This window comes from Lolium rigidum, chromosome 6 (assembly GCF_022539505.1).
Source record: "Lolium rigidum isolate FL_2022 chromosome 6, APGP_CSIRO_Lrig_0.1, whole genome shotgun sequence".
Lineage (NCBI taxonomy): Eukaryota > Viridiplantae > Streptophyta > Magnoliopsida > Poales > Poaceae > Lolium > Lolium rigidum.
The window spans coordinates 154,175,503-154,190,261 of record NC_061513.1 but is presented as its reverse complement, the minus strand read 5'-3'; the positions used below and the strand labels follow the sequence as shown (position 1 = coordinate 154,190,261).

The 14,759-nt window shown below is 41.8% G+C and overlaps 1 protein-coding gene across 1 annotated transcript; it reads left to right on the top strand.

Moving 5' to 3' along the window:
- The first annotated feature begins 11,084 nt into the window (after positions 1–11,084).
- Positions 11,085–14,388, top strand: LOC124661958. Its single transcript, XM_047199847.1, has 3 exons — positions 11,085–11,542; positions 11,801–11,923; positions 14,011–14,388. The coding sequence occupies exons 1-3, from the start codon at positions 11,281–11,283 to the stop codon at positions 14,163–14,165; spliced, it is 540 nt and encodes a 179-aa protein (XP_047055803.1). The 5' UTR covers positions 11,085–11,280; the 3' UTR covers positions 14,166–14,388.
- The last annotated feature ends 371 nt before the right edge of the window (positions 14,389–14,759 follow it).

Genomic DNA, 14,759 nt, shown 5'->3' with positions numbered 1-14,759 from the left:
CACCTCCGGCACCCTGCCGGAGAGGGGAATCATCTCCCGGAGGACTCTTCATCGCCATGATCGCCTCCGGAGTGATGAGTGAGTAGTTCACCCTCGGACTATGGGTCCATAGCAGTAGCTAGATGGTTGTCTTCTCCTCATGTACTTCATTGTCGGATCTTGTGAGCTGCCTAACATGATCAAGATCATCTATCTGTAATACTATATGTTGTGTTTGTCGGGATCCGATGGATAGAGAATACTATGTTATGTTAATTATCAAGTTATTACCTATGTGTTGTTTATGATCTTGCATGCTCTCCGTTATTAGTAGAGGCTCTGGCAAGTTTTTGCTCTTAACTCCAAGAGGGAGTATTTATGCTCGATAGTGGGTTCATGCCTCCATTAAATCTGGGACAGTGACAGAAAGTTCTAAGGTTGTGGATGTGCTGTTGCCACTAGGGATAAAACATTGATGCTATGTCTAAGGATGTAGTTATTGATTACATTACGCACCATACTTAATGCAATTGTCTGTTGTTTTGCAACTTAATACTGGAAGGGGTTCGGATGATAACCTGAAGGTGGACTTTTTAGGCATAGATGCATGCTGGATAGCGGTCTATGTACTTTGTCGTAATGCCCAATTAAGTCTCACTATATTTATCATATCATGTATGTGCATTGTTATGCCCTCTCTATTTGTCAATTGCCCGACTGTAATTTGTTCACCCAACATGCTTTTATCTTATGGGAGAGACACCTCTAGTGAACTGTGGACCCCGGTCCTATTCTTTACATCGCATACAATCTACCGCAATTATTCTTTATCGCTTTCGTAAACAATCATCTTCCACACAATACGGTTAATCCTTTGTTACAACAAGCCGGTGAGATTGACAACCTCATCTGTTTCGTTGGGGCAAAGTACTTTGGTTGTGTTGTGCAGGTTCCACGTTGGCGCCGGAATCTCTGGTGTTGCGCCGCATTACATCCCGCCGCCATCAACCTTCAACGTGCTTCTTAGCTCCTCCTGGTTCGATAAACCTTGGTTTCTTTCTGAGGGAAACTTGCTACTGTCTGCATCACACCTTCCTCTTGGGGTTCCCAACAGACGTGTGTCAACTGCACGCATCAAGCTCTTTTTCTGGCGCCGTTGCCGGGAAGATCAAGACACGCTGCAAGGGGAGTCTCCACAATCCAATCTCTTTACTTTGTTTTTGTCTTGCTTTATTTTATTTACTACTTTGTTTGCTGCATTATATCAAAACACAAAAAAATTAGTTGCTAGTTTTACTTTATTTACTGTCTTGCACTCTATATTAATAACACACAAAAATTAGTTACTTGCATTTAGTTTACTTTTGTTATCATGTCTAGCTCTGTACCTGTTACTTCTTCACCTGAGGAATTAGTTTTTACTTTTAAACAAGGGGATGAGGAAAGTTTTAAAGATGCTTGGTCCAGGATTTTTACTTCTTATCGTAAAGTTGAACCTCAAATGACTCTAAGTTTGCTCCTTAGTAATTTTTATTTTGGTCTTATGATTCGCTATAGATATGCCTTGGATGCTCTAGTGGGAGGAGATTTCCTTCATTGCAATGGGGATCAAGCTTTTAATGCCATAAAGAAGTTGGTTGCATCACATGATTCAGCTAATAACTTTGATTCGAGCCCTTATTAGCATTTATAATAGATTAAACACTCTTGAGACAAGTGCATCTCGCTTAAATGAAAATTATGGATATATTCGTAACCGTCTTGATCAAGTTTTAGTGAACTCGAACCTTCATTATGGGATCCTACTATTAAAATTGCTATCGGTGACCAAACTCTTCATGCTAATTGTGATATTATGTCCGAATTTTGCCTAATGCCCAAGAGAATTCATGAATCTTTGAAACTTTGGGGATTTGTTGAAGGGGAGAAGGAATAACTCTTATTGATAACTCCGTTATAATTCCTAAAGGAATAGCTACGGGTGTGCATACAACCATTCTTGGGAGAACAATATCCATTGATTATCTTGTTATTGAATGCGCGAGAACAGGACAAATCACACTCGGAAGATCCCTGCTGAAACTATTGGGAGCAGTCATAGACATGGGAGAAGGCACCCTAAAATTCACCTCTACACCCGGGGGTAGCCATATATTCCCTAAGCCGAATAGTAAGAAAAAAAACAAGAAAGGTAAGGGTAAAGCCCAAGGTAATGTCGATGCTTCATCTCTTGATAATACTTGATTTACACTTTCTGCGCCTAGCTGAAAGGCATTAAAGAAAAGCGCTTATGGGAGACAACCCATGTTTTTACTACAGTATTTTTGTTTTATATTTGAGTCTTGGAAGTTGTTTACTACTGTAGCAACCTCTCCTTATCTTAGTTTTGTGCTTTGTTGTGCCAAGTAAAGTCGTTGATAGTAAGGTTCATACTAGATTTGGATTACTGCGCAGATTGCTGCATTTCTTTGCCTGTCACGAATTTCGACCTGCCTCTCTGTAGGTAGCTCAGAAAAATATGCCAATTTACGTGCGTGACTCTCGGATATGTACGCAACTTTCATTCAATTTGGGCATTTTCATTTGAGCAAGTCTCGGTGCCTCGATAAAATCCATCTTTACGGACTGTTCGTTTTGACAGATTCTGCCTTTTATTTCGCATTGCCTCTTTTGCTATGTTGGATGAATTTCTTTGATCCATTAATGTCCAAGTAGCTTTATGCAATGTCCAGAAGTGTTAAAAATGATTATGTCACCTCTGAACATGTTAATTTTTATTGTGCACTAACCCTCTAATGAGTTGTTTCGAGTTTGATGTGGAGGAAGTTTTCAAGGATCAAGAGAGGAGGATGATACAATATGATCAAGGAGAGTGAAAGCTCTAAGCTTGGGGATGCCCGGTGGTTCACCCCTGCATATTCTAAGAAGACTCAAGCGTCTAAGCTTGGGGATGCCCAAGGCATCCCCTTCTTCATCGACAACATTATCGAGTTCCTCCCCCGAAACTATATTTTTAATTCCATCACATCTTATGTGCTTTGCTTGGAGCGTCGGTTTGTTTTTGTTTTTGTTTTTGTTTGAATAAAATGGATCCTAGCATTCATTGTGTGGGAGAGAGACACGCTCCGCTGTTGCATATGGACAAATATGTCCTTAGGCTTTACTCATAGTATTCATGGCGAAGGTTGAATCTTCTTCGTTAATTTGTTATATGGTTGGAATTGGGAAATGCTACATGTAGTAATTCTAAAATGTCTTGAATAATTTGATACTTGGCAATTGTTGTGCTCATGTTTATGCTCTTGCATCATATACTTTGCACCCATTAATGAAGAAACACCTAGAGCTTGCTAAATTTGGTTTGCATATTTGGTCTCTCTAAAGTATAGATAATTTCTAGTATTGAGTTTTGAACAACAAGGAAGACGGTGTAGAGTCTTATAATGTTTACAATATGTCTTTTATGTGAGTTTTGCTGCACCGGTTCATCCTTGTGTTTGTTTCAAATAACCTTGCTAGCCTAAACCTTGTATCGAGAGGGAATACTTCTCATGCATCCAAATCCTTGAGCCAACCACTATGCCATTTGTGTCCACCATACCTACCTACTACATGGTATTTCTCCGCCATTCCAAAGTAAATTGCTTGAGTGCTACCTTTAAATTTCCATCATTCGCCTTTGCAATATATAGCTCATGGGACAAATAGCTTAAAAACTATTGTGGTATTGAATATGTACTTATGCACTTTATCTCTTATTAAGTTGCTTGTTGTGCGATAACCATGCTTCTGGGACGCCATCAACTACTCTTTGTTGAATATCATGTGAGTTGCTATGCATGTCCGTCTTGTCCGAAGTAAGAGAGATCTACCACTTTAATGGTTAGAGCATGCATATTGTTAGAGAAGAACATTGGGCCGCTAACTAAAGCCATGAATCATGGTGGAAGTTTCGGTTTTGGACATATATCCTCAATCTCATATGAGAACATTAATTGTTGCTACATGCTTATGCATTAAAGAGGAGTCCATTATCTCGTTGTCCATGTTGTCCCGGTATGGATGTCTAAGTTGAGAATAATCAAAAGCGAGAAATCCAAAATGCGAGCTTTCTCCTTAGACCTTTGTACAGGCGGCATGGAGGTACCCCTTTGTGAAACTTGGTTAAAACATGTGTATTGCGATGATCTCGGTAGTCCAAGCTAATTAGGACAAGGTGCGGGCACTATTAGTATACTATGCATGAGGCTTGCAACTTGTAAGATATAATTTACATAATACATGTGCTTTATTACTACCGTTGACAAAATTGTTTCATGTTTTCAAAATAAAAGCTCTAGCACAAATATAGCAATCGATGCTTTTCCTCTGCGAAGGACCTTTCTTTTACTTTTATGTTGAGTCAGTTCACATATCTCTCTCCACCTCAAGAAGCAAACACTTGTGTGAACTGTGCATTGATTCCTACATACTTGCATATTGCACTTGTTATAATTACTCTATGTTGACAATATCCATGAGATATACATGTTACAAGTTGAAAGCAACCGCTGAAACTTAATCTTCCTTTGTGTTGCTTCAATACCTTTACTTTGAATCATTGCTTTATGAGTTAACTCTTATGCAAGACTTATTGATGCTTGTCTTTAAGTACTATTCATGAAAAGTCTTTGCTTTATGATTCAGCTTGTTTACTCATGTCATTACCATTGTTTTGATCGTTGCATTCATTACATATGCTTACAATAGTATGATCAAGGTTATGATGGCATATCACTCCAGAAATTATCTTTGTTATCGTTTACCCGCTCGGGACGAGCGAGAACTAAGCTTGGGGATGCCGATACGTCTCCGACGTATCGATAATTTCTTATGTTCCATGCCACATTATTGATGATATCTACATGTTTTATACACATTATATGTCGTATTTATGCATTTTCCGGCACTAACCTATTAACGAGGTGCCGAAGAGCCAGTTGTTGTTTTCTGCTGTTTTTGGTTTCAGAAATCCTACAAAGGAAATATTCTCGGAATTGGACGAAATCAACGCCCAGGGTCCTATTTTTGCACAAAGCTTCCGGAAGACCGAGGGGAAAGGAAGTGGGGCCACGAGGCGCCGACACAACAGGGCGGCGCGGCCCAAGCCCTGGCCGCGCCGGCCTGGCGTGTGGGTCCCTCGTGTGGCCCCCCGCGTTGCCCTTCCGCCTACTTAAAGCCTTCGTCGTGAAACCCCCAGTACCGAGAGCCACGATACGGAAAACCTTACTGAGACGCCGCCGCCAATCCCATCTCGGGGATTCTCGGAGATCACCTCCGGCACCCTGCCGGAGAGGGGAATCATCTCCCGGAGGACTCTTCATCGCCATGATCGCCTCCGGAGTGATGAGTGAGTAGTTCACCCCTGGACTATGGGTCCATAGCAGTAGCTAGATGGTTTTCTTCTCCTCATGTGCTTCATTGTCGGATCTTGTGAGCTGCCTAACATGATCAAGATCATCTATCTGTAATACTATATGTTGTGTTTGTCGGGATCCGATGGATAGAGAATACTATGTTATGTTAATTATCAAGTTATTACCTATGTGTTGTTTATGATCTTGCATGCTCTCTGTTATTACTAGAGGCTCTGGCCAAGTTTTTGCTCTTAACTCCAAGAGGGAGTATTTATGCTCGATAGTGGGTTAATGCCTCCATTAAATGCGGGACGAGTGATGAAAAGTTCTAAGGTTGTGGATGTGTTGTTGCCACTAGGGATAAAACATTGATGCTATGTCTAAGGATGTAGTTATTGATTACATTACGCACCATACTTAATGCAATTGTCCGTTGTTTTGCAACTTAATACCGGAAGGGGTTCGGATGATAACTCGAAGGTGGACTTTTTAGGCATAGATGCATGCTCGGATAGCGGTCTATGTACTTTGTCGTAATGCCCAATTAAATCTCACTATATTTATCATATCATGTATGTGCATTGTTATGCCCTCTCTATTTGTCAATTGCCCGACTGTAATTTGTTCACCCAACATGCTTTTATCTTATGGGAGAGACACCTCTAGTGAACTGTGGACCCCGGTCCTATTCTTTACATCGCATACAATCTATCGCAATTGTTCTTTACTGCTTTCTGCAAACAATCATCTTCCACACAATACGGTTAATCCTTTGTTACAGCAAGCCGGTGAGATTGACAACCTCACTGTTTCATTGGGGCAAAGTACTTTGGTTGTGTTGTGCAGGTTCCACGTTGTAGCCGGAATCCCTGGTGTTGCGCCGCATTACATCCCGCCGCCATCAACCTTCAACGTGCTTCTTGGCTCCTCCTGGTTCGATAAACCTTGGTTTCTTTCTGAGGGAAAACTTGCTACTGTCTGCATCACACCTTCCTCTTGGGGTTCCCAACGGACGTGTGTCAAATGCACGCATCACTAAGAACGGAACCTTTCTTTAGAAAGAATTTCTCACTAAAGAAGTGACTGGAAGAAAAGTAGAACTTGATGAGATTGATGAATCTATACTCGTTGATCAGAGTAGCGCAGTACCGGAAGTTGTACCTGTACCGCCTACACCGGCAACGAGAAAGCTAATGATAATGATCATGAAACTTCGAACGAGGAAACTACTCGAACCTCGCGGATCGACAAGGGAACGTGCCACTCCTGATTGGTATGATCCTTGTCTAAATGTCATGATTGTGGACAACAATGATGAGGACCCTGCGACGTATGAAGAAGCGATGATGAGCCCAGATTCCAACAAATGGCAAGAAGCCATGAAATCCGAAATGGGATCCATGTATGATAAAAAAGTATGGACTTTGGTAGACTTACCTGATAGCCGCAAGGCTGTCGAAAATAAATGGATCTTCAAGAGAAAAACAGATGCTGATGGTAATATTACTGTCTATAAAGCTCGACTTGTCGCAAAGGGTTTCCGACAAATTCAAGGTGTTGACTACGATGAGACTTTCTCACTTGTAGCGAAGCTAAAATCTGTGAGGATTTTGTTAGCAATAGCTGCATTTTTCGATTATGAGATTTGGCGAGATGGATGTCAAAACGGCGTTCCTTAATGGAGACATTGAGGAAGAGTTGTATATGGTACAACCCAAAGGTTTTGTCGATCCTAAAAATGCTGACAAAGTATGCAAACTTCAGCGTTCAATTTATGGACTGAAGCAAGCATCGAGAAGTTGGAACCGACGCTTTGATAAGGTGATCAAAGACTTCGGGTTTATACAGTGCCATGGAGAGGCCTGTATTTACAAGAAAGTGAGTGGGAGCTCTGTAGCATTTCTGATATTATATGTAGATGACATATTACTGATTGGGAATGATATAGAACTATTAAGCAGTGTAAAAGGTTATTTGAATAATAGTTTTTCAATGAAAGACCTTGGTGAAGCATCGTATATATTAGGCATCAAGATTTATAGAGATAGATCAAGACGCCTAATAGGGCTATCACAGAGTACATACCTGGACAAGATTCTAAAGAAGTTTAGAATGGACGAAAGTAAGAAAGGGTTTTTACCTATGTTACTAGTGCAAGGTCTTGAGTAAGACTCAAGGACCGGCTACGGCGAAGAAAGAGAAAGGATGAGTCGGATCCCTATGCTTCGGCAGTAGGCTCTATTATGTATGCCATGCTATGTACAAGACCGGATATAGCGCATGCCGTTAGTTTGACCAGCAGATATCAAAGTGATCCAGGAATGGAACACTGGACAGCGGTCAAGAATATCCTCAAGTACTTGAAAAGAACTAAGGATATGTTTCTTTGTTATGGAGGTGACCAAGAGCTCGTTGTAACAAGTTACACCGATGCAAGTTGGAACACCGATCCCGATGACTCTAAGTCACGGTCCGGGTACGTGTTTATATTGAATGGTGCTGCGATAAGCTGGGCAAGCTCGAAGCAGTGCACGGTGGCGAATTCTTCAACAGAATCGGAGTACATAGCGGCTTCAGAGGCTTCATCAGAAGCGGTATGGATGAAGAGGTTCATTGTAGAGCTCGGTGTGGTTCCTAGTGCATTGGACCCACTAGTCATCTACTGTGACAACATGGGTGCCATCGCCAATGCACAAGAACCAAGGTCACACAAGAGGCTGAAGCATATCAAGCTGCGTTATCATTCGATTCGCGAGTACATCGAAGATGGAGAAGTAAAGATTTGCAAAGTACACACTGATCCGAATGTAGCAGATCCGTTGACTAAAGCTCTCCCTAGGGCAAAGCATGACCAACACCGGAATGCCATGGGTGTTAGGTACCTTACAATGTAATCTAGATTATTGACTCTAGTGCAAGTGGGAGATCTGTTGGAGATATGCCCAAGAGGCAATAATAAAAGTGGTTATTATATATCTTTATGTTTATGATAAATGTTTATATATCATGCTATAATTGTATTAACCGAAACATTGATACATGTGTGATATGTAAACAACAAAGAGTCCCTAGTATGCCTCTTAACTAGCTTGTTGATTAATTGATGATTAGTTTCATAATCATGAACATTGGATGTTATTAATAACAAGGTTATATCATTATGATGTAATGGACACACCCAATTAAGCGTAGCATAAGATCACGTCATTGAGTTATTTGCTATAAGCTTTCGATACATAGTTACCTAGTCCTTATGACCATGAGATCATGTAAATCACTTATACCGGAAAGGTACTTTGATTACATCAAACGCCACTACGTAAATGGGTGGTTATAAAGGTGGGATTAAGTATCCGGAAAGTATGAGTTGAGGCATATGGATCAACGAGTGGGATTTGTCCATCCCGATGACGGATAGATATACTCTGGGCCCTCTCGGTGGAATGTCGTCTAATGTCTTGCAAGCATATGAATAAGTTCATAAGAGACCACATACCACGGTACGAGTAAAGAGTACTTGTCGGGAGACGAGGTTGAACAAGGTATAGAGTGATACCGATGATCAAACCTCGGACAAGTAAAATATCGCGTGACAAAGGGAATTGGTATCGTATGTGAATGGTTCATTCGATCACTAAAGTCATCGTTGAATATGTGGGAGCCATTATGGATCTCCGGATCCCACTATTGGTTATTGGTCGGAGTGAGTACTCAACCATGTCCGCATAGTTCGCGAACCGTAGGGTGACACACTTAAAGTTGGATGTTGAAATGGTAGAACTTGAATATGGAATGGAGTTCGAATATTTGTTCGGAGTCCCGGATGAGATCCCGGACATCACGAGGAGTTCCGGAATGGTCCGGAGAATAAGATTCATATATAGGAAGTCATTTTATAAGATTTAAAATGATCCGGAAGGTTCTATGGAAGGTTCTAGAAGGTTCTAGAAAAGTCCGGAAGAAACCACTAAGGAAGGCGGAGTCCCGGAGGGACTCCACCTCCCATGGCCGGCCAACCCTAAGGGGAGGAGTCCCAAGTGGACTCCCCTAAGGGGGCCGGCCACCCCCACATGGAAGGGGGAATCCCACCCCAAGTGGGATTCCCACCTTGGGTAGGTTTCCCTATCACATGGAAGGTTTTGGGTTCGGGTCTTATTCGGAGACTTGTAGTCCAACACTTGGGGCTTCCACCTATATAATGAGGGGCCAAGGGGAGGGGGCCGGCCACCCCAACACAACAAGGTGGCCGCCCCACCTAGATGGCCGGCGCCCCCCTCTCCCCAAACCCTAGCCGCCCCACTCCTCCTTCTTCCCCGCACGCTTAGCGAAGCTCCACCGGGATTCTCCACCACCACCGACACCACGCCGTCGTGCTGTCGGATTCAAGAGGAGCTACTACTTCCGTTGCCCGCTGGAACGGGGAGGTGGACGTCGTCTTCATCATCGAACGTGTGACCGAGTACGGAGGTGCTGCCCGTTCGTGGCGCCGTGATCAAGATCTTCTACGCGCTTTTGCAAGCGGCAAGTGAACGTCTACCGCAGCAACAAGAGCCTCATCTTGTAGGCTTTGGAATCTCTTCAAGGGTGATACTTCTTTCCAGTAGAACACATTTTAGTGCTAGAAATCTGTAATTTTGAAAAGAAAAAAATCATCGTTTCAAGCATTAAGGTGATACTTCTTTCCAGTAGAACACATTTTAGTGCTAGAAATCTGTAATTTTGAAAAGAAAAAAATCATCGTTTAATAGTTGACTAATTAAATCAGTTAATATGTCGATTTTCGATTAATCCCTGAACTCAAACCTATCCATCAGTTATTTGAACATTGTGAATTGCTAGATGGTAAGCTATCAAGTAGAGATTTGAGGTGACCATGTCGGGGCTTATGCGAGATCCTAAACACAATGTGTTGCATCGTCCTAACCTAAAAACATATTTTGTGGCCAACTAATCAAGTTGGGAAAAACTTTATTGGTATTTACAGGTCTATAGTTTGGTGTTTACCATCGGCTACTTCCAGAAAAGTACAAGATTGTATCATCGAAGAAGAAAGAGTTTGAGACCTTCATGATTTGCTTGTTTCTTTAAAACTTTATTTTGTAATAGTTGAAATCACCTCGTGTATCTTTACCATGTACTATTTCCTATAAATATATGGTATTGATTGTAAAAAAAATCAAGTTGGGCAAAAATAGTGCCCTCGTGCAGTGAGACTTCGTTAGCATTCGAGAACCAACCTGTGGTTGGGTGGTTTAGAGGGCAGTGACACCCTCAGCCCACCAGAGTTCAAACCCTAAGCTTGACACTTTGGTGTCTCATTAAAGACGGAATATTCTTCAGTGGGAGGTGACGTTTCCATCGACAGCGAGACGCATGTGGTGACTTCGTCAATTTCAAGACCCATCGAATGAAGTTTCTTGGACGCAGTCTCTCGGAGGTGCTCATAGAGATAGGGTGTGCGTGCGTGCATTCATAGGGGTGAGTATATCTGCATATATGTCAGCGTCTCGTTTGTACTGTATTTCGCAAAAAAAAAGGACTTGTTAGCATTCAATTCAACCATGATAATAAAAAGAAAAAACAGACCCGCGTTTTACCTGGTGGAGCATTCATCGGCCCAATAGGAGAAACAGAAAATCCAGCTCGCGCGGCGCATTTAGCTTGCACGGTCGACTCGTCGGGCCCAGCCCAACTCGGCCTCATTCGCTCTGTTTCGTCGCCCTCGTCTCTCTCCGGATTCCCAACGCGCGGCGGCGGCGGCTCCAGCTCCGGCTAACCCTAGTCATCGGCCGCCGGCGCGCTCCCTTCCCTTCGCTTCTTTCGCAGAGATAGGCTATGACTATCTAGGGGCTTCCTCTTGGGCGGTCGTGGCCGCGGATATAGGAAGCTTAAGGGGTCGAGGTGAATGGCGCCATCCACATCCCAGCGAGAGCACAGCGGTGAGGCTAGCAGCAGCGGAGGGCCCTCAAAGCCAAAGGACAAGGATCGGCCAAGGTCCTTTGACGAGAAGACTCGTACCGCGTGCTGGCGAAAGGCGGCCGTGCTGGCAGGGCGACACCCCGAGCGGTGGCGGCTGGACGCGGCCGGTAACATAGTGTGTCGCCGCTTCTGGAGCTGCCACGGCTGCCTGTGCTATGAATACGACCACATCGTCCCATTCTCCAAAGGTCAGCTTCTTCTTGCTTAAAGAGAAGATGGAGATTTAACCACCTACTTTGTAGCAGTAGTTACTTTTTTGCATGTGCTAATGGCTTATTTAGGATCATATGGTAGCTGGATTGTAAGTCTTAAATTTACCGAATGCTAGTTTAGGCTATCAGATTTGGAGCCCTGGCAATTAAATTAGCCTGAAACAATTCCCACTAGTTTGTCATTCCGTTAGTTGTTTTTGTGCTAAAGTTTTAACTGTTGCTTACTGGTTGTAGGAGGGGAGTCTACTGTTGACAATTGCCAAATCCTTCAGACTAGGGTGAACCGGTCCAAGTCTGATAAAGCATGGGTGGAGCAGGCGGAGATGAAAGGCTTTTCATGCGATGTCAAGTTCACCGGTGAGTTAACCAACATTTCGTTTCCTACATTTCAGCAATTATACTGAATGTAGCTTCTGCTCTGAGTTTCTTATTTTGAACAGATTAACGTGTGGTACATTATTTGCTTAATGTTGTTGGGCAACAATGGTAGACATTCCTATATGATTACTTGGCAGATAAAGGGTATAATGATTTACTGCTGTCTACTAGAAATTTACCCGTGGTTATGGAAAGTATTGCATGTAGTCTCGTTAAGAGAAATTGAGTGAGGTGTGGACGAGTTCTTGATTATTCATTTGAATCATCTGGCTGTTCTATTTTCATTGTTTTGATTGTATATATCTGATTTGCTCTTTTTTTCCAGATTAACCAATTGACCATTTGTCCTTTGTTACTATTGTTGGAGTGGGTCTAGACTGAATTTAACCTAAGATTCAGGCATAAAACATGCAAACCTGAAAGATCTGGCTTTTGTTTGCCCACAGCTGATTAATTTGGGTAGGGTACGTGTTCAAACACTGGGGATAGTGCGCTTGCCTGAACTACCAGATGTAGGGCTCGGTCCTGATGTGGAAGAGAGGCTTTGGAGCTTAGGCTACAAGCTAGCTTGATAACTGAGTTGGTCCTTAAGGCACATATCTTATCTCGAAGGAAGCTTACCTCTAACTCAAAGGAAACTAATCCAATCTCTATCCCTATTTTTATACTAGTAATATTATCCTTTTTGTAATCAAATAGTACTCTATCTTTGTTTGATCATTAGCTATTATATCTGCTTTGCGCATGCTGATAACAGTTTCTGAGCAACCATTAATTAAATTTGATAAAAATACAATTAGATTCAAATACCATTTATTCTAGAGATCAAATTGGTACTTTAATAGTTGTGCTTGGCTTTCATTTGTAATTATAAAATAAATAGAAACCCAAATCTTGTTTGCATGTTCTAGAATTGTAAACAAGGATTCTGATTATGACTTTTTTCATACCAATTGCAGACATTTTGATCTCCCTCTGTTCATAAATATAAGATGTTTTAGGCATTTCAAAGTGAACTAGTTACACACCATAATTAGCGAATCTACACACTAAAAGTAGAATAGATACATACCAAAATATATGAATCTACAAAAGGCTAAAACATCTTATACTAGTGAACGGAGGTAGTAGAATGTAAATATGGAAAATAATCAAAATGTCTACATTTTGACCAAAAAGAATCTGTAATTCATGATAAGGCGTTACACTGGTAAGCAATTGTAACTAAACATTTTTTCAGTAGATCCTTTGGTAGATTGCTCTACTTCTCCTCGAACCCTTCCATAAATAAATGATCAAACATGTAACCAATACATGCTCCTATGTCCAATGATGTTCTCTTCACACTTGACAATGACTTCCAACTTTCCAAGTGGAAGGAATAACCTCTGAGTTATCACTAGCTGCGGGATCTACCAAAACATGAAACACTTGACAAAGCACACAGATAGGGTACGTCATTCTTCTGTGGATCCGATCGACGGGGTTAGGGCTGAACGTGGAGAGGCAGAGGAGGCCTAGGGGAAAAAAGCACGGTAGTAGAGGATGCCTACAAGGATAGGAGATGCCACTGACCACTCGGCACCGTCAGCGACAACGTGGCAGCGGTTGGAGTGGTGTGAGTGCCATCGTGTGATTGCAAGGGGTATTTGTGCTGGGGAAGATGTTACCTATTCGAAGGAAATGATTGGTTATAGAGGAATCTGCTTTTCAATGGGATAGATTTGTGGGTTTTGGGATCAAGTTGGGATCAGCCAAATACCAAATTTATGGAACCTAGTTCCAGTTCCCCGTCTGCAATACCTGGTAGCCAAGGTGTCAATGATTTATTGTTGACTGCATTGGCGAGAGGAGGTTCAAGTTGCCAACAGATTAAATGTCCTTGGACTATTCTTTTTTCCTCTGACATACTCATCATCTTTACTATATTTGGTATGCATTAACATGGAATTCCAATCAAATATGACTTTCCTCATCCACACTATTTGGCATGCATACATGTCTCTTCGAGTTTCATATCATGCAAACTTAATCGGATTTGCTCGTGTTTTTTCCATATCGGTCAGATAAGGAGCTTGATGTAATCGAGATGGCTGTCTATGGGGATGTCATTCGTCCTGGCAAACAATGTCGTTGCAAGACAGTAGCTGAGATGCTCGGACAGGTGAAGCCAAAGAATCAAATGGCTGCTTGTGACTTACCATATGATGATGCCTCTTAACATGAAGACCATTCACACCCGTATCCTTCTCTCGGGGAGTGCAGTCATTGTTGAATGATTGATTACATTCTATTATGAACATTCGGTTGTCATCAATGTCTAGCACAAAAAAGGACAGCGAACATCTCTACCTCATAGCTGCAGTTGAACACTGTTATATTGTGCTAGTCAGTGTGCTGTTGTATTGTGCTAGTCAGTGTGGAAACCAGAATATGTAACACCATGAGACTAGTCACAATGCATAGTATCATATAGAAGTATCATGCGTATGATACTACTACATGTTACTATCTCCACAATGCATGGTATCATATACTAGTATCATAATCTTCATATATTAATTGTTTTGTAGAATCTCAATGCAAATATATGTACAAGATTTACTTGACATTAATTTTTCTAGTAGTATGTGCTATGATACAGTATCTACCTATGATACTAGTACCCTCTCTCTCATCCTTAATTGCACTGCCACATCAGCATTTTGCATGCATGATACTACCTACTACCTCCGATTCAAGGAATAAGGCGCCCTCGTTTTACGTGCTTTTCGTTTGACTAAAAATTACTTCAAATATATAAATATTGTTTGTA

Coding starts and splice junctions, on each gene's coding strand:
- LOC124661958 (XM_047199847.1), top strand. CDS start 11,281: ATGGCGCCATCCACATCCCAGCGAGAGCACAGCGGTGAGGCTAGCAGC. Junction 11,543..11,800: donor CATCGTCCCATTCTCCAAAG/GTCAGCTTCTTC, acceptor TACTGGTTGTAG/GAGGGGAGTCTACTGTTGAC. Junction 11,924..14,010: donor ATGCGATGTCAAGTTCACCG/GTGAGTTAACCA, acceptor CATATCGGTCAG/ATAAGGAGCTTGATGTAATC.